General features: G+C 46.4%; 1 protein-coding gene across 1 annotated transcript in view; it reads right to left on the reverse strand.

Moving 5' to 3' along the window:
* The window catches only part of gli3 (GLI family zinc finger 3), a 75681-nt gene extending 58845 nt beyond the window's left edge, over window positions 1-16836 (reverse strand). The window contains exons 1-2 of the mRNA XM_086102496.1: window positions 16392-16836; window positions 480-653 (exon numbers count right to left, since the gene is read on the reverse strand). Of these exons, the coding sequence (XP_085958622.1) occupies window positions 480-612 (133 nt within the window). The 5' untranslated portion in view covers window positions 613-653; window positions 16392-16836. The remainder of the gene's footprint in view (window positions 1-479; window positions 654-16391) is intronic.
* Between the last annotated feature and the right edge of the window lie 7291 nt (window positions 16837-24127).

Raw genomic sequence — 24127 nt, forward strand, 5'->3', positions numbered from 1 at the left:
TAGGCTAACGAGCTGCAAGCTACGCGGCATTCATAAGGGCATAAATTAAGGGCAGTGCTATGTAAACAAGTTTAGCAACAGCGTTACATACAGAGTGACTCACAGCAAAGCATGGGGAAAATGGAGTAAAGCAAACAGTCACATGTTTAAATACAGCTTTTGGGAGTTGCTCAGAAATGATATCATCGCGGTTAGAAAAACAAGCAACGGGTCATGGACATCTGCACTTAAATGTGATGAGTGATTAGCTTACTGTATGTAGCCATGACGGGGTTTTTCTCTGACACCAAAATAAAATTTAAAAAAGTCAGCAAGATGCTACTTCGCTTATAAAAATCCTGAAATGAAATCAGGGAGAAATTTGTAAAAGCTGATTTTGTTGGGGGGGTTTTCATGAAGGCTTTTGCAATACAGACCAAAGTCTTGGGGTCAGTTGCATAGTCAGGTGATGTTGACATGCCACGGAGTGTGTGTCGTACCGTTGGAAGTGGTGCTGGAGGCCACCGCCTTCTCGCTGATGTCATTGCGTGCCGACGAGCCCTTGGTCGCCACGATGGTCTCCACCCTCTTCTTCTTCTCAGCTGCGGAGTTGGCCTGGGATTGGGTTTCCATGGTGAATGCTCATTCCTCAGCACCGCATGGAGACGGGATAACTGAGGGGGAGGCGAGGACAAGAAGATTTAAACACAATCTTTTAAGTTTCGAACTCAGGACAACAGCACAAGAAGCAAGTGTAAGCTTTCGCAATTGTGCAGAGAACAAAAGTCATGAAAAATGCAGTGTGTCATATTGACTGTCCACTTTAGAGTTGGCAGGCTACATCCAGGTTCTGTAGTATTCACGGCATAGTGACTAACACTGAAAAATAAAACGAAATGAGTGAATTCAAATCTGTGCCCCTGGAAGCTCAAGCCGGACTCCTGGGGGCCACTCGGCCGGCCGCCACTTCTATATGATCTCGCAACCAAGCTAGGTTGGTGGCCAACAAACTAATTAAATGACTGATACGTTTATAACCTCCAGTCTTTTACTTTTCCGCTCGGCTGACACTTCTAAATTACTTAATCAGTTGCAGCATCTAGCTACGTTAACAAACTAGCTAACTAGCTGAATCCAAGTCATACATGAGAATCCAAACATAAAATAGTATCAAGGAAAATCCATAATGCCGCATATAGGGCCCCTCAGCTTTGTTCCTTTCTTGCTATCTAAAATCTAAAGTTATTTAGAAGTATGTCACCTTAAACTTCTGACTTCCTGCCAAGAAAAAAAAACAAGCCACAATCACAACAAGACGAGATCTGGGATCTGACAAACAAAGTAAAAGCGAGTGCAGATAGTCATGCTCGTGTTAGGCAGTGAGGAGAAACCTTAAGGGTATATACGGGAGAACAAGTTAAAAAAAAAAAAAAAAAAAAGAAAGGAAAAAAAAGCAATCCTGGAAAAACAAGGATTGTTTGAAGGTCCTGCTGGGAATATCATGGTGCCGGGCAATTTTTCTTTCAAAGAATAAAAGGTGGTTGAAGTTAATGCCGTCTGTGGGTTTAGAAGAGAGCGGTGCAGTGTGCCGTCTGGCAGTTCAGCACCTCAGAGGCCATGGACAAACACAACACCATCTAGGTCATGCAGGTCTATGATTATTAGCCAGACAACAGCACAACACCACAGTGACACGCCAATAAATACAGGGCAGATCAGCACTTCAGGAGCCATCGGTCGTGGAAATGTTTAGCCTGACTTGCATTAATGCTGGCTAATTACAATTAAACATGCGCAGGCTAAGGCTACTTGCTAGCTCATGGATGATGACATGGGCTGCCATTTTGTTCACTGGTCGAGATTTAAAATGAAAAAAAATATATACACAGTGTTTTCTATTTATGTTATCCATTTCCTAAATCATTGCATGAATGAAGACAGTACAATACATTATTAAAATATGAGCAAACTTATTTCAGAAGCCTTTTGCGTTAATCAGGACCCGAGAAGTAGCTATCATTAGCTATAGTTAGTGGCCCCTGACTTAGTACATAACGTCCTGCCTCCCATTTTGTGTTCGCTACCTACCACACAATCGAAATGTAACTTCACACCCAACTAACTAGCTAACTAGCTTATAATTAGCTTTGTCTGGAACTAGCTAGCTACCATGCCAGCTAACTGCTGAGACACCATGGAAAACTTTAGCCTGTCTAACATACAGACTGTCTAATTAGCCAACAGAGACATTTAATTGGCATGCATTCTGTAAACATGCTAGCTTTATTACAAGCACACTAGGGGGTGGGGAGTGTTTTGTTTGGGGGGGAGGTGAGGGAACGGGGGCGCCTTACGGAGGAAGTAGCGAAGGCTAAACGTCAGACAAACACTGCGCACTTTGTTTGTTTTACTCTTTTTTTTTCTTTCCATGCATGTCTACTATGCTGACCCGTAGCAGCAGGCAGCATCTGTAAGCAATTGCCAGATCGCCACAGAAAAAAAACAAAAACACACATACAATTACTTCTCGGCCAATCAACACAGAATCAAACAAAGCTCGTCGTCTAATGGCTCCCACATGACCCGGACCGCAGCTAAATAAATTTTGCCAGCATGTTTTGATTCAGTAAACAGCCCGCGGGCCACAGGTTTACCACCACGAAATTACAGTTATTTAAAAAAACAAAAAAAAAACAAAGACAAAATAAGGATAAGTATTGTTTTGTTATTCCTCCAAACTAAAAAAAAAAAAAAACAGCAAGTAAATAAAAAATGTGCTGTGAAATAATTGATTACAAGTGGTTGGAAATTGCACAGAAGCGGCTACCTTTTGCAAACGCGCACGTCAGGATTTATCTGCGGGACCCATTTTGATCTGCATGTGAAAGTGAAACGGTTGCCCTTATTTTCTTTTTTTTGGGGGGGTGGGGTAGAAAAGAACCTGTCATGTGATCAGACGTTACATCTTCTGGCTTGTTTAAGGCGAAGTTAATGATCATGTTGCTCGGGGTTGTATCCGCGTACAACATAGTTGAATGACGGAATAGTTTATCTAGACAAACAATGGATTTTTTACAAAAAGTCAGCTATGGGGGGGGCGGGGGGGATATCTTATTAGGCTTTGAATTCTGGGCAGCACTTCTCAGGTTGTGCAAGTGTGCCTAATAAAGTGTCTGAGCTGCATTTCTACTCCGCCTGCAGTTTGATGATCCTCATGTTGAATTTTCATCACACTTGCAAAGGAGCATGACGCTTAAAAAAAAAAAAAAATGGTGCATAGTACAGGCAACGCCCTCCAGGTGCGCTCCACTGCAAGGAGATGAAGTGGATAGCGGGGTCAAGTTTGCTGTGTGTAGGGGGGGTGGGGCAGCGAGGGCCATTCCACTGGCGAACATTCCCAAGTCCGGCCCAGTGGACCGTGTCTGACCGGCTTTTTGTGTCCCCGCAGCTACTGAGTGGCAATTAAATGCCATAACTTTTCACCCCTAATCCCGCTGACCTGCGCGCCACGCCCTTTAGACGCAGATGTGGTCTTCTCCATAAACTTGGTTCCTCATCTCATCTTTTTTTCTTTGGGGGGGAGGAAGCACATCTTCATTTTGTGCTGTAATCCCTCAATGCAGAGAGCGAGGCCATTTAACAGGTTTAGAATGCTGCAATTCGCACCCCAAAAAAAAAAAAAAATGCATCCTTATTTTTTAAGCACATTAAGCAAATCAATTTAACATAAATTATACGCCCGCCGCACAAAAGACGGCGAGCTGAATGTCAATTTGAACACATCAAAGTGAAGAGCAAAAATAAACGCTTGCCTGGTTTTATTTTTTTGTTTGTTTGTTTTCAAAACAAACTTCTTTACCAAAAAAAAAAAAAAAAGAAAACTAACAAAAAAGTGGGAATTTCCTGGAAAAAAATGTCATTTTTGGAGAAAAGTTAGTTTGAAACAATTTTGGACGTACTTCAAAATTATGCAAATTGTGCAAATCTAATTTTTTTTCCCCTGAATTTATTTTCATTCTTTTCGGTGTTTTGCACACACAATCAGACACTTGCATGGGGGAGGACGGGGGGCTTGAATTTGGCGCACCTCCTGCTCCTCACACATGAGCTGCTGTATTTGTGTTCATTTCATTAGTATGACTGTTCAGTGTCGGGGTTCCCGGCATCCTCCTTGAAGGGTTTTTGGGGGGGGGGGGGGCGGGGGGGATGGCTGGCAGCGGCACGGCATTCATCATCATTACATCAGCGACCACCGAGATCTGCTATCTGCGCCTTATCACGAGTGCAGCCACGCCGCAAGTCGGAGGGGAGGGAAGCGATGGAGACGATTGGGCCAGATTGCCAGGGAAAGTGGGATAAAAAAAAAAGGGGGGGGGGTAGAAAATGAATGGGGACTGGGAGCAGTATGGGTGCCCCTGCATGCCTGCGCATGTTTTCCCATGTGGGTTTTTGCAAATTTCACAGCTATGCCAACAACATAAAGGTTCTACTGCACAGCTGGAACAACTAAAAACACTCCAGGGGCGGGGGGTGGGGTAATAGGGGTGAGGAAGACGGGTGGGGAGCGGCGGGGGTAGCGGTGCCTAAAGCCCGCAGCAAGATTAACCCAATCTCGCAATAAAACAGAAACGCCGTGCAAGTGTTTGCATTGGATAAGGTGTTAGCCAGACGCATGAGGGTCCCTCCAAAACCTTATGTATTGGGGGGGGGGGGGGGGATGTTTATTCTCACAATGTTCACTCACTGTTTTTTCCACGCCCCCACCCCAAAAAAGTGAGAAATTGTGATCGTTCAGGTGGTGCCCAGATGGCACCCGGTCTGACATGGGGGGACCGGCCCCTCAAGGAAGGGCCATTTAGCAGGAATTGCACAAACGGGACTGTAGCTCATTTACATGCTTCTGTCAGATTTACTTGAAAAGGAAACAGCACAGTGAGCCTGATTTGTACGCAACCATTTTAAAATGGGGGCAAGCAAAATTGTGCCCCAGGAATTTTGGATTGTGTGTTTTTTTTTTTTGTTTTTGTTTTTAATGAAATCGTTTTGGAGGTACAAAGTTGCAATGTCCCAAAGAAAAACATTCGCAGCATAATGCACATTTTCAAGATGAAAGTGAGTGAATTTATAACCTAAATGAATGAAAGTACTTTTTTTTCTTAATGCTGAAAAGTAATTTTGCATTTTTCAAGCAGAATCGCACAGAATTACTCATTGTCTGCGCAGTTTAAAATGAAAGCACGACAGTTAAATAAATACATAAATAAATAGAAGAAGTCGGTACGAGCAATTTGTGGGCTTGTTTGATGTGTTTGTTAGCGTGGCCTATCCAAAGCGCAGCGAGCACGAGCGGACGCCAACCACTCGGTGGTGATATTTTGCGTCAAGGACAAACAGTGGCTTCGAGCGGCGCTAATAGGATTATCCCCGCGAGCCGGCGACCTCTCCACTCGCAGCACAATGCAGCCTGGGGACCTGAGCGCATCTTGCATTCCTGCGGAACAAACCCGCACGATGTAATCGCAACGCTTACACGATGCCTCTTCTTTTTTTTTTTTTGCCGCGCCGGCTACGCGGCAGATAAGGCCCGAATAAAGCCAGCGCCCCACAATGACAGCATTGCTCGTGTCGTCGCAACTCCGCCAACAAAGCGTATTAAAGTATTATTTATATATTTTGGACCGGTCGCCTTTGATGCGACACTTTCCTGATGGGCTGCAGAATCGCTTATTCAGCGCTGCAGTGGTGCGAAATGCAGATTACCGCTTGTGAAAAACGCGATGAAGGTCCTCGGGAAAGTTTTCGCTGGCAATTTGTGGCTTGCTTGAGTCCAATTGCAACCTTAAAAAGGGAACTTAAGTCAAAAATTGCGATAAAATGTTCGACTAACTCGACAATCATTTCTAAAATCATTCCTTCCCATTGAAATGAATGGAAATGCCATTAATCCGTTCCAGCAGCCCCAGAACACACTGTCAAAAGTGTTATTTTGTTTTTATTTATCAATCCCGAAGTTGCCTTTGAATACTCCTTAAGATGCCGTTATTTATGTATTGAGTTGCCATAAGGTGCAACTTAAATTGCCTTAAATTAATTCTGAATGACATTAATCAGTGGTTCCAAAACTTTTTTGTGTCACGGACCGGCGACCATTTTTTTCCCCCCCGTTGCTTTTAAATTGGCAGCTTTAAAGCACTGCTACTGACAACAATATCAATTATAGAGTAATTCAACTTTTTTATGAAGATAGATGATTTATTTTTCCATTCATTTCAAACTGTGTCATTCTACTGTACTGCTTTCAGTTACATTTTACATTTCCTTAAGAAACTTCCTAAATTGCATTCAGTTACTCGTTACTCACGTAGTTGCTTTCAGTAACTCCGCCAAGTTACTCCTTCAAGTAATGCTTCGACGCGCTCATTTACTCTGAAGTAAGCCTTGAAGTTACTCTCGTCAAACTTGCACTCGCGTGGAGGCGGCGGCGTGATTAATGGCGACGTCGAGCGAGCATCTCCGAGGCTGAGGGCCTCGACAACAAGTGCCATGGGGGGGGGGGGGGGGGGGCTGCGATAATGCGCAATAATCACAGCGGCAGACAATCAGTCGAGGGCCTATTAGCTCGCCCCATCAGGAAGGCTAAGTGAGAAATGAGCTCTTCCCCAGCGCCTTTGCGATTAATCAAGCACCCCACCCCACACCCCCACACAGAGCAAGAAGTCATAATGTTGACTTAAAGACTGGACCGGATGCCCCAGCGACCAGCTTTATTGGCTCTTATTAATTCCCGCGCTGCCCCCGGCCGGCGCCGTTTCAAGCGCATTAATGCCTTTCAAATTGGACCAGATGAAGTCGCGGAGTCCAAGCCTCGCTGTCGTGCTACAGCGTGATCAAGTCTCAGTCAAACGCGTGCAGACGGTCGAGAAGGCAAGCCGTCGAGATGTAAAGGAATGTGCCGGAGAAAGGGGGGGGGGGGGGGTTGGCCAGTATGGGGCTTAATGTTGCACTTCCTGCACGGATGGGAAACTTTTCAGGGGGTAAACGGCGGGTTTCGCATTCCGAGCGTGCTGAGAGCGATGACTCGGCTCCGGCGGCACGTTCACTTCATCTGGTCCGAGACGGCACCGACATTCCTGCCTGGCAAGAAGCGGCACACCGCGTGCTAGCTTGGCTTAACGTTGCCTCAAGATACTCCACAACTTACCCACAAAAAAATTATTGAGAAGACTTAATCCTTAAATAGAAACAGAATAAGTCACTGCTTACGTAATATTACCTTACACTTAAGTTGCCTTCGATTTTTTTTTCCCATAAGTTACCTCAAGTTACTCCCGAAGTTAGTTGCTGCTTTAAGTGTCTTTCCAATGATGTGTACGCAAGCGTGTATGTGTATTTGTACACGCGGGGTGCAAGCAAATCCTGCGAGAGCCGCAGCGCGTGTGCCCGCCCGTGTGCGCGCGACTCCTCCGGCGGCTCGGAAGCGACGGCAGCGGAGGTGCGTGCACATCAAAAGCCCGGCGCGGCTCTCATGATGCAGTCCCGCCGACTTTGGAGACGACGCCTTCCCTCTACTTTCATATGGGCCTTCTCTCGTCTCCGCGCTGCCTTGTGGAGCGGACGCACGCACACACAGACAAACACACACACTGGGGGTCTCAGGGGGATTTGATGCGCCCCACCTGAACACACACACACACACACACACACATATGCATGCACACTGATGGGAAAGCCATCAAAAAGTCTCAGCGGTGTACTGGGGAAGCCACGAGCCACACAATGGCGACGCAAAGAGAACAAGAGAAAAAGTCCAAACATCCACTAGGCAATGAAAAGTGCGGGTGTCTCAACACCCATTTGCCTCACTTCTGGTGAAAAGGTTCAACACCCACACTTTTTTTCCCAGCTGGATTAGCGTGTTTCAGCACCCTTGCTTGTTGCAGTGAAAGGGTTGAACACCCACACTTTTCACTCAAGAGGGACGTTAGTGTTGCGACACCCACATTTTTTTCCATTTCCTTTGGCTGCGCGGAGGTGCATATTTTGGCAGCATGTCGGACATCCTGAACCTCACGTCAGAGAAGAGGAGGATGAAGTTGTCTTAATGAAGATGTGTGGCTTAATTCGACGCTCAGCGCGGGATAATAAGCACGGCCGGCCTTACACCCCGACAACAACGGCCTCATCGCTCACCCACGCAATCAGCCGTCGCTCGCAGACATAACGCCGTGGCTTTGCAAGCCCTGCAGGTCCTCGTATGGAAATGGCCCCAACAATGGCAGCGCTAATGGCTTATTAGCCCGCGTTAGCTGGTTTGCATTGATTCTCCCCCCCCACCCCCCAAACATCACCACAACCCCCTCAAACGCCAGAGGGATGACAGAGCTGTTGCAACGTCGCATGCGGGTCTCTAATCACACGGCAGCTTGTTTCAATAAAGGTGATATTAACATAAACCTCAGCAAACACGCAGAAAGCTGACTCGGTGCGTGCGGCGAGGGCGAGGAAAGCCAAAGGGGAAGCGGCAGTAGATTAGCCTGTAATGCGCGCCATATGCAGCGGGTCCGGGCGGACTTCTCGGGGCCTTCTTTCATTCCCTTTGGGGGATGACAAAATGCCGCGCCAAGTGTGAATGAGGCAACATGGAAGGCTCCAAAAACAAGTTTGGTTCCGCATTAAGGTCATTTAGGGGCTGGCATGTGCGCGCCGAAGCGACAGGTGACGACGATAACCGCAAATCACGAGGCCGTTGCAGCCAATCACAAGGCATGGCAAACCTCGTCACTTCCTGGTTTGGCTCACAATGCTCGGTGGCTACACGTTAGCATCGGGATGAAAAACGCCACATTTGGAAAATATACCGGTTTTAAATCTGCAATCTGTTCTAATCCGCAATTTGCCAAATTTAAGACACGCACCCCCTTCGATAACCAGATGGCGCACCCCCGTCCAGTGTTCTCTCTCTCACAAGTGTGAAAGGAATAAAACTTGAATGAAATGCTCAAGCACGTAAGTCAGTCTTTCCCACCTGGTCCTACCAAGCATTCTGGGGGTCCTTTTGGTGACGCCCCCCCACCCCCAAAAAAAAATAAGGGGGTGCACAGGTAGAGTCGTATCTAGTAATGGGAGGAGACAGAGACTTAGAGGTGCCACACACACAAAGGCTTTATAAATAATTCTAAAAGCTAACAGGATGCCTTGTCAAGGTGTGCCGTGCCTTCACACACACACACACACACACACACACATGCAAGAAAAAAAAAAAACAAGAAAGGTCAATTTTTGTGAACACACACACACACACACACACACACACACACTGGCTGCAAGTCATCCACTTATCATGCAGGGCAGCCGAACACACCGGAGAGCTGTCTTGTAAATCTCTTTGTGAAAGCAGCTTTGGGGGGGGTGCTAGTGAGGGGCTTACACACTGCTGAGCCCTGAGGTGCAGCTACACACTCCACTCAACTCACTAATACACCCCCACCCCTCCGGCACACCTTCCCTTAGTGGTCCTTCTCCCACACGCTCATTTTGCATTACACATTTCCCACTTTTAATTTACCGGTGGGGGGGGGGGGGGGGTGAATTTGACCCGCAACATACAGACCACGCACCTCTCGCCCACCCCCACCCCAACCTGGCTCCTCGGGGTCTCAGTCAGGACTCCCAGAGGCCGCTCTGACTAATGTCCTGCCCGAGTCCAGACAATGACTGGGCGCACATGCGGGAGAAAAGTTGAGGAATCAGGTGTGTGCCGGGGGTGCGTGGGGATCGGAGGGAGTCAGCCACCTTTGACAAATGAAAGCCTTGGTCGCCTCGGAAGCTTTTTTTTTTTTTACAACATCCTCATAAAGTGAGAGCGGGAATATAATGAATTCTTTGGCTTATGTCATGAATAAGACATCCTTCCAAAAAGGTGGCACCCTCTTACTGCGCACCCCCTCATACACCTGAACTGATGTCAGCATACTGACAAAAGCAATAAATGTGTATACTAGTATTTCCTGTACTTTTAAAACTTATGCAGCCCTTTCAGCATCCCAGCCAATGTGGCGCACCCCCTCTCCTGTCTACACCTCCTCCACACTGCAGGCAACTAAAATGACGATGCAAGTAAGTCAGTCATTCCCGACCTCTTCAAACCGCACACCCTCTTCGACATCTCTGCAGAGTTAGAGCACCCCCTCGAACATTTATGCCCTTAATTGGACCTAAAGTCAACTAAACAAAACGTTGACACAATCGGTGCACCCCCTTCAACATGTCAGCATGAGTTACTGTAATGACCACAGCGACTACAATGTCAACAAAATGTGTGTCAAGTGTGTAAGATTCATTCGTTCTCCGTTTTTTTTTTTTCGGCCACACACCCCATCGACACCCTCAACAAAGATGGCACCCCCCCACCCACCCCTCGGTACGCACCCTGATGGATAGGAATTGATGGAACATAAGATTAACAAAGAATTAGAGTGTCTTTCCCAAACTTTTTAATCCAGGCAACCTCTAACATCCTGACAGAGACGGTGCACCCCCTATTCCTTGCGCACACTCTCATACACGTGAACTGAGGTAAACATCAAGTTTCTGCACCGCCTGCTCTGTGTGGACTGAACATCGAGTCAACAACACATTCTCTCTCTTCAACATCGCACCAAAAACGGCGCACCCCCCCACCCCACACCCAGTGCACAGCCTCACACACATGGACTGAAGGATGACTCAATAAGTATAAACTGCTAAAGAATGAAAGTTTTTCCCAAACTTTTTAAGCCATGCACCCCCTTCGACATCGCAACAAAGAAGGCGCACCCCCCCCCCCCCGTCCACCTTGATTTTACATCGACTGGAGACCATCTTTTGGTTCCGGTTCCCGTTTCTTCGTACATTTTTGCCTGTCAGCATGATTACCCCCCACCCCACGATTTTGCCGTAAAGTTCAGGGCGGCACGATGACAAACTGTCATTAAAAATGTCTCCCTCTCTTTCAAGGATGCCCCCACCCCCTACACATCGCCAAGACCTCCACCCCCCTGTTCCCTCTCACACAGCCCCGAAAGGAACTGGGCTTTGTCTGCAGAGCAAAGCAGAGAGGTATTACGCCCCCCCCCCACACCCTTGCACCCCCCTTACCCACACAGCACCATCCCCAAAATCCAGTTCCTCACTCCCCGTGGAGTATTGTTAAAACACAACCGCCCTTCCCCAACGCCGACCCCCCCCCCACCCCTCACAACCTTAAAACAGCATGCTTTGCATGAGAAAAACGATTAGTCTTCAAATAGAGTGCTGTCAAGGGTGGGTGAGAGAGGGGGGGCGGCGTGCAGGGAGCTGAGGGCACAAGTTTGCCGCGATAGTTGAGTTCGTCTTTTGTTACTTCGAGTTGGGGACGACGAGGCACGGTTGAAGCCGCCCGCCCGCTCGCCTGCGTCAGCATTCTTCACAAGATACGAGAGCAAGAACCCTCTCCGACCTGTGCGGAAATGAACGTCGGGGGGGGGGGGTGCTGGCTGGCTGGCGGGGGCTCCTTCAGGTATTAAACCCCCCGACATCCGCGACAATGGGGCCCCGCATTCACTTCCACTCGGGAATGCGGCGAAAGACAACACTGCAAACCTTTCAATGGCGAATTCCGTTAAAAATGTTTTCAGCCTCCTTTGTCCAAGCGCGGTACGACAACCACAACGGCAAAGAATCACTGCCTGAGTTCAGTTCACTTGTGTTGACCTTGTTTCTTTTTCAACCATACAGTGGACCTCCAAAATTACAACTGTAGTGAAGAGAGTAAAAAAAAAAACTAACCAAAAAAAAAAAAAAGGAACAATGAAGGTACTCCGATACCCTCATGTGTGGGCAAGGAGATCTGGTCTATTGTCACACATTCACAAATATGTCACTCACTTTTCCCCGCCACTTAAAGGCACACAGCCAACGCAGGAATAATCCAGTACGTTTAAAAATGACACTTTACCAAACTAGTTTATTCCTTGACATATTCATCGAGATTACCCCCCCCCCAAAAAAAAACTCCCTCACAGACAGCTCCCATCAAAGACGACCCAAGGCCACATGTGCAAAAACAATCCGCCGACCCCCCCCCCCCCCAAGACCTCCATCTTGCATTCAAGGCACTTGACAAATGGACCCCCCCCCCCCGGCCCCCACCCCACCCCTCTTGAAGGCACACACTTCACCTCTTGCCGCCACACTTCACACCAGGGCAGCCGTCGCTACTTTTTTTAACGGGATTTGCTTTGCCGCGTCTTCGCGACGACGTGAGAAAAGACGACCAGAGCTGCGCAAACGAACTGCATTTTCTGCAAACTGGCAGTTTTCCGCACGCTGCGGCGGTGCCGCAAAAAAAAAAACATTTGCGTCGCCAACAAACGGAAGCACAAACACTGCGAATGCAAAAAATAAAAATAAATGGGCCTGAAAGAACCTATACCGTTTAAAAAAAAAATCACTGCAACAAACTTTGATCATTTTAAATTTCGGATTAAAGTAAAAACAACTCCGCAAATTGTTTTGGCGCAAACAAGTGCTAACAGTTTACAAATGCCCTTCCTTGACAGCAATGACTACATTTTGCTCTCCAAAAGAAAATTGTTTCGAGCCTTGGCGGAGGTCAGCGTTCTCTCCTCTGGCTGCTAGCGGCTTATTAAGCAAAAACTCGCCTAGAGCAAAAAGCAGGCGGAAGAAGCGTGTCGCCCGCTGAATATTCTCACCGCGGCGGACACGTCCGCAATGACGGCATATCTTCAGCCTCTGCCGTGCAGGCGTCTTATCCAAAGACATCGCCCGGCTTGAAAGGTGCCTTTAGCGGCTCCTTGAAGTGGAGGTTGGGGGTGGGGGGTCGGGGGTCCCGCTCTGGGACAATGATGGCTTGAGGTTGGAGGGAGGGGAACACATAGCATATTAAATGGGCCGTCGGAGCTGGGCCGGTCCGCGCCGAAGCAGATCTGAGGCATGCCCTGAAGGGACGGCCGGCTGGGGGATTAGCGGGCCAAGGAGGAGAGGACGCAGCCCCGCTTACCCCCCCCCCCCCCGCCCGTTCGCACGCAAACGCGTCCGCACGCTTTTGGACACTTTTCACCCACTACGTCTTCTTCTGCAGACAAATCAAAGCAAGAGGAAGTCTGCTAGCGGGACCAAGGAGTGGTCCCAACTCGGGAGTTGAAGGTACTGGTATGCCCTCGCATGTGGGCAAGGAGAGCCACGCTCAGTTCGTGAAATGGTCAAACCACAACCTAACTTGCTTGCATCATATCTGTATTTTTTGATATTGTGACCTGAAGTTAAAATGATGTTGCAAATCAGACTATTAGGCTTACAAAAAAAAAAGACACTCATAAGGAGCGACTGACTCTGGCACTGATTCCACTAGGCCACACCCCTTAAGGGCCCACATGCAACGCACCAATACAAAAATTCTGGCAGTAATTCTACTGGTAAATAAATAAAACATGGCCTCTTTTTTTTTTTTTTTTTAGGGGGGGCTGGCATTTCGCTAGCGGACTTTTGTTGTCATCTGGTTTGATTCAACATTTTGGTGTCTACATTTACAATAATTAATTTTATTTTTATTTTATTTTATTTTTTGATGGGACAGTTTTACAGTAAATTGGGAGTGACCAAGAAACAGCTTGAAGCAAGCACGCTTGACCTCTTTTTATTTTGTGTGCGAGAAGTGTGTAAACGAGTCTTTGTTTCCTTTCCTCCAAATGATATTTCAGAAGTGTCTTCACGCGTTTCAATGTGTTTGAAGCATGTGAGAGGGTTTATTTTTTTTTTTTTTTGCAATCACTCTCCATCATGGATCGTCACCTGTGGAGCATCCCCCCCCCCCCCCCGACCCCCCGGGGCGCTAAATGTACACAGGCCGCATTATACCGACAAACAACAAACAAGGCACGACGAGCCCGCAATTATCTCAAAAGGGAAGTCAACTTCCTTCACACACACGGCAAGCATTAGCACCACAACAGGGCTCATTAGGGCCCCCTCGCCTGATACGCACTCGCTCGCTCCCATGTGTGTGCGTGAGGAGAGGCCATAGCTCAAGAAGCTAATAGAATGTCACCTCCTCGCATTAACATGACAGCCTCCATTCTGCGGGGGCACCGGGGCACAGGGGGAGGGGGCGAGCACAAACTCTGCATAATTTGGACTTTTCAAGTTGAGATAAACGCTATCGGCAATATTGGTATGATGTCGGTGTTCAAGTATCGGGGGGGGGGGGGGGGGGGGAATTCTGGTAGTGGAGATTTGCATCTTCAATGCCGACACATTCATCACCGTCCTAATGGCGCAAAGATTTTTTATTTATTTATTTTTGGTGGAAGGTGCACCTGTTTGTCACCTTGACCCCCGACCCTTAAATGAAACGGCTCAAGTCAACATTTATCTTTTGCCCCACTTTCATCGTTTCTTTTATTTTTAGCTGTCATATTTTTGAGGGGGGCGCACAGTACAAAGGATATGCCGTCAAGTTATTTTTTTGGAGGCACTTGGGAAAGGAAATTTTAAAGGCAACGCGTTAAAATAAATGAAGAGGCTGATTAAAAAAAAAAACACCAATGAAAAAAAATAAAACCACGAATATAAAAATGATGTATTGATAACATCTTGCAATATTTGCAGTCACTGTCAAAATATTTTCGAGACGTGTCAAGCCGACCTGCTGCTTGCTCAATCAAAAAGGATGAAGTTTAAAAAAAATTGTTAAAGGAGCACAAATAAATACCGTTTATATACAATTTAAATGCATGTTTAAGGTTAAAAAGCACTTTAGCAACTTTAGGGGCAAGTCATCGTCTCCAGAGAAGATAGATGTCCAAAAGTTAGTTTTTTTTTAATATATTGGCCCAGGTGTGAAAAAAGAGAATTGTGGTGTGGTGCCGACGACTCTCGCATGAGGAAACCCGAGAAGTCAGCAAGCACATCAAATGTGGAGCAGCTGGCCGCGACTTTCAAACAAAATATCTCCACATGTGGATGCTTTTCATGTGGAACCCCCCCCTCCCCACCACCCATTAAAAAAAAAAAGAAAATAAACTTGCCCCCTTGTGCATAAATACACACGTGAGCCGTGCAACGCTGGCATCTTACATTTCTGATTTCGGAATTGGGAAGATTGCAATTTTGATGACAAGCAGAAAGCAAAAAAATAAAAATAAATAAAAAAAGACTTGACACAACCGCTTTTTTTTTTTAGGTGGCCGTATGCAATAACTGTGAAAATGACTTTTATCGATTCATTTTTATCCTACTTTGTTCAGTGACTACAAACCGATTGACTTGATTTTAGAAGCATCAATTAAATATTTATCAATTGGAGGACTTTTAACGGCCACTAACAATAATCATCTCATGAAGATACTGTATGATACATACACTACGTGTGTGTGTATACTGTGTGATGTTTTCTCACAGACACACACACACACGCAAAGATGCACATTTGTCTGCGTCGTTTTAACTGCAACTAACAACAAAAATAACATTTTGAATAACGATAATAATAAGAGTGTAAGATATACATTTGCGTGTGTGAGCGAGTACCTGAAAAACAAGCCACACGCACGCACGTGCGCACACACACACATACTGACGCAGCTCATAACAAGAATTGCCCAATTTACTACAACAACAATAATGACAATGACGAGTGTCTGAGAAATATTGTGTACTTCGGGTGAACAGTCTAAAAATGCCAGAAGCACAACACACACACACACACACACACACACACACACACACGAGCCAGCAATAATGCAATCAACCTCAACGTATGATAATAATTGCAATCACAACAGTTATGATTGTCTGTGAGATCTTGTTTACTATTTCAGGATACTAGAAAACATCCCCCCGCCCCCCACACACACACAGATCAGACTAAAACAGCTTTTAATACTACTAACAATAATCATCGGCGTATTAAATACATTTGCGCGTGCATGCGCGCGCGTGTCTTCAATGTCTCAACAAGTCAGAAACGCACACATACACACACACACAGTGAAATATGATCATACACGCGGGCCCCATAAGAAACACAGACACATAACCCCCCCCCCCCCCCACATACACACACACACACTTACATTCATAGATACGCACGCAGACACACACGCACGCATACACGTTCACACAGGCGCCCAAAAAGTTGTCGCTGCTCCAAGGCATTTCCTCGTTTATTTATTTGTTGTTTTCCCGACACACATGAATTAAAAGTGGCTTATTTTCCGTTGGAAAACTTTGCATTGAAAGCGTGCATGACTTCGCTCTCGACTCAACTCGGAGAGGAACTTTCCTGAGCTTCATGAGGGAAAAGAAAGAAAGAAAAAGAAATGAAGAAAGAGGAGAGAAAGTGCGTTAAAGCGCGTGAGATCCGCGAGACTTACTTGAGTGTCTTTCTGGCACTTTTTTTGGGGGGGGGGAGTCCTCCCTCTTCAGGTGGGGTGCAGATGCGCCTCTGGAGGAGCCCGGGACCTCTTCGTCTTCTTCCCCACCTTCTTCTTCTTCTTTTCTTTCTCCCTTTTCCACACTACAACTCCCAAACGGCGCGACCAGATTTGTTTCTCCTCCTCCACTTTCTCCACTTTCTTCTTCCTCCGATCTTTCTTCTTCTTCTTTCGTGTCTTCTTCTTCTTTGGGCGCCTTTGCTGCGTTCGAGGGCCGTCGGACAAACAAGCGTCCACCGCAATCTTCCACCAAAAGTGTGTGGACGCGCCAAAAAAAAAAAGAAAGAAGAAGCAGAAGAGTGCGTGCCGCGCGTCACATTGGCGATGTGGTTGCGTTTCGTGCGCGTTTTTTTTTTCGAGAAGAGACGACGAAGTGTAGAACTCCAGCTGCTCCTACCCCAGCTTGACTCCTCCCCTCCTTCAACTCCACACAGTCCTCCTCCCCTTTTTTTGTACCCCCCTTTCTGCTTCCACTCACTTGACAGAACTTTTTTTTTTCTATAATGAAACATTGAACTGTGTATCATCGTTTTGAAAGTTTCACGACATGCATGTGCTCTAAACCATCTTGAACTTTTGACACCAGGTAACCCCTTAAAAAAAATAAATAAAATAAAATACTGACAGCACTTGCAGGAGCACAGTAGGGCCAAGGGTTCAGAAAAATGAGACGGTATTTTTTTATTATTGTAAGCCACTGGAACGTTATGCAGTTGGAATTTTAAATATTGGAAAATAACTGCACTTACATAATGATTCAATTCAACTGTAAATTATACCTAAACGTTGCAATTTTCTTAAATTAAACAAGAAATGCAATCAAGTTCAATTAAATTGGCATGCTCGTGAAAGTGAAATAAGATCATATTGACCCAATGCTTAAAAACAAGCAATTCTTTAAGGTGAAATGAAATTCTGCTGGTTAAACGTAAACATTAAATACAACCAAACAGTACTGAGCAAGTGATTCTTTTGTGCACCACTAGAGGAAGCTATTGGAGGATCACTGATCAATGAATGGCGGTAAAAGAAACGTATCAAAAAACATTTTTTAAAGGTTGAGAAAGTCAATCAAGCAAAGTTGTCCAACGAACACAACGTTCACTGCAGCAGTTTCTAATATTTTGTCCCTTTTGTCTCGCTCAGTAAGAACCCCAAAATATTCGAAACACCCCTCAGGATGATCCAGTTCACTCCAATCACAATAATCAAGAGTCAAAATCACAATTGCTATTGTAATCTTAAAAGGTCACCAAAGAAACAATGGATCAATTTTGCCATGGATTAAAAAAAATAAATAATGGCTGGATGATAAAAATGAAAGGCTTGACTTTTGGGCCGCGAATCTTATGGAGCAATTTGAAGGGACATATTGGAGGGGGGTGGGGGGGGGCATACAGGGCCCCAAAAGAGTCTGGTGGGCTGCTGAGGACCTGTAAGCTGTGCGGTCCAGGAGACTGATCAATATACATGATTAATCAATAGATGGGAAAATGATGCGGTTTAGTGCCGCGCTAATCAATGGAGAGCTGCAAGTAAAAATCAAGGCGTTAAATGGGACTTCAATACGCGCGCACTTGCGTGCGTGTGGTCAGCGGTGACTCGATGGTTCGAAGGTCAAACGCAGCAGTTGTAAGCGTGTTCTTGGTCATTTCGCAACATCTCTAAAAATATTTAGAAAACGGTGGTTTCCGCTGATGTGGGCATGAACACAGCTGACTCCATTTGCCACCAATCAAAGTCCGCCAATATACTGTAACTTGGTTACTTCCTTCTTTCTACACTGTTCATGTATTTAAAATAACAAATTGAGGATGGTTTTAAAAACGTTCCGGAAAGTTCCTTAATTGGCAATGACCTAGTCGGCGCCTGGTGTCACACTGCTGCCATCAATAAACTCATCACAGTCTGACAACTTGAATTGAAATAAATAAATATATTGATCTATACATATTTGTTTTAGGTTCACAATGGATTCATTAAGGATGACATCATTGGCCGGCCCCAATTCGCTGAAGGGTTGCCATGACGACAGGGAGCAGCCCGTCAAGGGTGTGGTGTAATTCCTCATCTGGGCCTCATTCCCATCACGTCAAGTCCTTGTTCGGCGGTTGCGTGTGTGCACGTGCATGTTGGAGGGAGGTGGGGTGGGGTGAGGGGGGGGGGGGGCGGCAAGAGGAGCGGGGTTCCCCAAAGTATTCCATCAAAGAGGGGCCAGGATCTCGGGGATTGCGTTTGTGCCCGCAGGCAACTAACCCTCCGTTCGCTCTTCCGCACATTCCAAAGTCGGACCCGGCGAGCCAAAGCACACATCAAAAGCACCTCTGCACTCGCCAAAGCCATTGATGGAGAACCAAAGAAAGAAAGAAAGAAAGAAAGGTTTGGGGTGGGCCACCACGCCCGCCCCCCACCGCCCTTTGAGCCCAGCATCTCACCCCAATTAAGGAGTGGTCGCTGCAAAGCCTGAGATCGACACATGTGCAAGCCACACGCATACGTGCGCAAAGAAACAGAAAAGGGAAATATTTTTTCCGACAATATTTTATGATCATTATATGCATCAACAAATAATCCGGACAACATAAAAGACGATTGCGAGCTCGTAACCGCGTATGTGTTGCCGCCCCCCCCCCTCCCAACATGGCTGTCCTGTAATATTATTGAGGGCAAAGTGCGGCAACAATTCTCCATCTGCCTGAGTGAAGGCCTGGCAGCTGCGGAAAAGAGAGACCCACACAACATTTTTTCTGCTTATTGTGCAACGCGGCAACGTGCTCACTGTGCGATGAAAATCGATACTTGCCAGGCCGTTTCATGACAATCTGACAGGCGACGGACAAAGCTAACGCTCACCGACGCCGCGGGAAAGAAACGCTTCGGCTGCGGGAACCCGCGACGATCGTCCGCGTCAACTTCAAAGTTCTTTCAAATGGACAAACGTGATTTTTTTTTACGGGGGTGCGTTTGAGCGATGAGGAACTTCCTCTGGTGGAGTGTCTGAAGCCACAAATCGTTGTCAAGCGCCAGGAAATTTTCATTCACGACTCTGAGAAAACAGATTGGGTGACGTGGCAGTACAACAGGCCAAAAAGCCAGCGGTCAGTTGCGTCTCCGAGCGCGGTTGAACCAATTCGGAGGGTTTCGACTGAGATTTCAACATTTCGGCAGAAGTAGCTGCGCTTACTTTCGCCAGAAATTCCCACAAAGTGGCAGGGAAGACCAACATTGGGGTGTCTCAATACTTTTGTCCACGTGGCACCTCCAGTGGTGAAGCAAAGTCCTCTTTTTTTTTTTTTTTGGCTTGGCCTCATTATACCAAGCAGGTGTACCTGATGCTTTGGCCCCTGGCTGGAGTGGGCCATTAATGTGAATGGCAGATAAGGCCCCGCCCCCTCAATCACCCCAAAAAGAATATTTGGGTTGTGGGGGGGGGGTTCTTTTGCATCCCTGGGAAATAATAAAGGGCTACACTGTCACCGCTCGGGCAATTGGAGCAATTTCCCCGCGTTGCGAGGCCCAGCGGGCCGACTCCAAATGACGGCGTCATAAAAGGGCCCCGGCGCAGCCCCCCCCCCCCCCCCCCCATTTCCTTATCAGGCGGGATTAAAAGGGAATCATGAAACAAGAAGCGCGGCTTTCCAGCCTTGTGTGGTATGAATATGATTATCTAATGGACTCCGACGGCGAGAGGCGCCTTGATTGCGCCAGACCTTTCCCAGACTATCTGCTGCACCCCCCCCCCCCAGCTCGACGCCGCCCGTCCTCCTCGCTGCCACTTCCTTCAACTTCTCCTTTGCCACAGAAGTCATTACGGCAGCCGCCGCCTATCAGCGGGGACAGCGATAAATCCTCCCTCGGCTCCTCCGATTGGAGCGTGTTGCTCTTGTAAGCTCAACAGACAAAAAACCACTCAAGGCACTTATCAATATTCAGATTTTTTTTTTCCTTCTCCCACCCCCCTTTTTTTTGGGTCTCAATGTGGGTCATTTTCATGCAAAGTCCCTTCAAACTTTGTGAAATCGTATTACATGGGGATGATGCGCAAGGCCTCATGTTGAGGAACTGGGACAAAAACCTCACAGTAAAATTCAATTTGGGGGTTTTCGCACCGAAACGTAAACATCTTTTTAGCAGCTGCAGGGTCTAAATGACCCGCTGAAAATGTGGACAATCGCTGACAAACATTAAGTGATCGTCCTGTGAATCTCTTCATTTTGTTCCAACAAGCCTGTGGGTCATTTTGACCAGGGAAAGTTGTTCATTTCACAACATCACTCCCAAAAACTGTCGGCGAAAATTATGATTATTCTTATTTTTAATCTACATTAACCAATTTGGAACACGCCTAGGGGTCAACTTGACCATAATTCTGTGGTCATTTTTCACAGAGGATAAAGAATATATGCCCGTGGGTATTGCTGTATGAGCAAGAAATATGATGAGGTCGGTTGACAACAAGAACAGGTGGAGACAAGAAGGGAAATCTAACAGGTGGGCAAGTTGAAACGACCGCAACGTCTATGCTACTTTAGTTACCCTGTCGATGAGATTTTGTATTGCGCTTTAGCATGAAGCTTGCACACTTAATGTCGTTTGGGTGAATGCACTTTTCTCTGAGAGTTCTCTTCCTTTTGTCGTTTTTCTGCCAAAGAGCTGCGAGTGGTAAACTTTTTCACACTTGGAACCCGACTTTATCCCCCCCCCCCCCCCAATATTGGCCGCGGTACTTTAAAAACCCACAAAGCCGGGTCACCGGGGTGAACAGTGCAATTCATCTCATGATGAGGCCTTTACGATTGACACGCATTGCGGTGGTCATCCTCAGTGTGCCCATTAGGACCAATAACACTCCCTCAAACAAATGGTCCTGGAGCTCAGCGCGCGCGCGCGCGCACACACACACACACACACACACTCCAATCCTGGGAGCACACTGAGGTCCCCCAGGACTTTGTTAAAGCAAAAAAAAAAATGGCATCAATATTTCATGTAACTGCCGTGTTTGTGGTCTACATCAAAGCCGAGCGTGGCGTTACAGGTCGGCGGCGTGGCGCTTTTTGCGGGGGGGGGGGGGGGGGGGGGCTCGGCAGCATTCATCTCACGCCTGGCCGCAAGACGCTCCACGTCAAGGCCTGCCGGGCCGGGGCCGCTCGACGCTCGGCGACGCCCACTGATTGCTTTATTATCAAACATGAATTATTGACCCTCCTCTTTTATCAGCTTCACAACTCGCTCGTTTAGGCCGTGATGGACGCAAACATCTCCAGTGCGCTTTGATATCATTGTTATGGATGCGAGAATTTTGTAAAACGCATACAAATGTCACTCTAACACTGGGTTAAAATGCAAGCTTGATTTATCAAGATTTTAAAAAATAGCTACAAATATGTATAAAATAACATAGCTTGGTTCTAAAATTATTTTATGGCACGACAAAGTATTGGGCGCGAGTGAGCATCTGCATAAAATAATGTGATGTAAGATTTTCTGAACTCCGAAATAATCACTTTGATGCTCATTTGAATCGAATAAAATGCTATGATATCGTCGCATATTCATTTGATGGCATTTCCTTATTTTACACACATTTATGATTTATGTAAAGGTAATAATACAAATATACTTTTCATTATTATTAGAAGGAGCTCTTCACGTGATTCAGTGCTTGAGTACACACATTAATGCAAAAAAATAAAACATTTCAATTATGACAGTTTTCTAAAATTATCATCTTTGTCAAATACTATTGGATGCCTTCACTTGGTGCAAGTGTACCTAATACATTGGCCTGTGAGTTTAAATCATTCTTTGACAACTTTATGGATGCTCCACTGTCACTGGATGTGACCGGGGACAGACATACACACACACACACTTCACACTTATCACACTGATGAGTGACATCAAATGGAAGCGTCTCTCATTCTCAGCCGAGTTATTAGCTGCTTGTGGAAGAGCAATTGTGGCAGCTCACAATAGTGCAGCATGTCGCGTTTGCAAGTGGGGCTCCCATTGTGGGGGTCCCGCTTCTGCTATATGCTTCATTCAATTGTATACAGTCCAGGGCCTAGTTTTGACCCTGATTGTGTTTTTCTCTGCTCCACTGTGAACCTAATGAAAATCCAAGAGGTCACATATGCTAGCTCCTCCCTGTATACACACACACACACACACACACACACACACTTGCGGCAAGATGGATGGTCTGTTCCACAACTACAGGTGCTGCTCCACTTCAGGAGCCTTTCGCATTTTTCACCACACTCCCGGGTGGTGATGAAACAAAGAGTGCATCACAACATGCTGGATTCGTTTAAAGGCACACAATCCATCTTATCTAATTGTTCTCGTTCGAATTACAAGGTGCCTTACACCTTGCATTTCCACCAATAGTGGGTAGGGGGCGCTCCTATAAGCTATAAAGTGTTCGAGGGCCTGTTTTTTTCTCTCTCTCATTAACGTGTAAGCTACGCCACCCTGAGGCTAAAAGCAGACACACAAGGCGCTTCATCTGAAGCGCACCTGCACGTAATGTCGAATCAACAATTCCGCCTTTCCAAATATAAAATTCAGATATGATTGAACATTAAAAAGACAATAATTGATAGGGAATTTCCACCGTAGTCTCACCTTTGTCTCGGTGTCGACGCAGGCCACCATACTTGCAAACTATTATTTAGTCAGCACGTTCCCACGCAGTTTGGCATTTAGCCGATTCGGACTTCGGTGTACGCACAACTTTGCCTATGAACAGAAAACATTTCCAACAAGTTTAAAGTAAATAAAACGGGATCCCCAAAATAGTCAGAGCCGCGCGTAGATTAATTGCACTCACATTTGAATGAAAGAAACGTCACGCAAGCAATTGTGCTTCTTCGTGAACAGGAAATGAGCAGGATTGGAAAGCGTGAATGTGACTGGAAACATGACGGCTTTGCTTTGCACCTGTCAAGGCAATTAAGCAGCCACTGCCTGGAGGACAGTGCCCGTTGAGCGTTAAAAAGCCCAGATAGCTCACCAAACAAACACAATAAAGACGCTGCTCTCCCGTCCCCATGAGATACTTTGTCACTACGCAATATGACTGGAACACTTTTCGCTCTCGGGCGACCTCCGGCCGCCATTGGACTCGAACTGAAGCCAGTTTTGGCGACTTGGGCGGGACTATTAGATAAACAGCCAATAGGAACGCGGACCTGCTTGAATGACTCAATTGTAACCAATCACTGACAAGCGATGTCAATTCATGAATGGGGTCATATTGTGCATTGAGAAACCTGTCAGTACCATTTTACTTTTTTTGTTTAGAGCACAAAGTGGAAAAAGCTATTTCTGCCTCTAAAATGGAATGATCTTTATTCACTACATACAAAAGTTCTACGGTACACCCTTCTCACTCTTCCCACCTTCACCTCTTTTAAATAACCTTGTGTCCCACGTCAAATATCATTTTTAGCATTATATATCATTTTTGGTCGTCGTGTGCCGCAAATGGCCCCAGGACTGTAGTTTGGACACCCCTGCTGTAAATACTGAGCGGTCATTTCAATTGCACCGACTAAAAGGGCACTAGTGCCCTGAAATAAAGAAGTGCATGCTGGTGACCTCTGACCCTCGACTGACATATTCAAACATTTATTCTTTTATCAAAAAGATTAGTCAAAAATATCACGCTA

This window comes from Hippocampus guttulatus, chromosome 21 (genome assembly GCF_054856545.1).
Source record: "Hippocampus guttulatus isolate MCC_2025c chromosome 21, RoL_Hgut_1.0, whole genome shotgun sequence".
NCBI classification, from domain to species: domain Eukaryota; kingdom Metazoa; phylum Chordata; class Actinopteri; order Syngnathiformes; family Syngnathidae; genus Hippocampus; species Hippocampus guttulatus.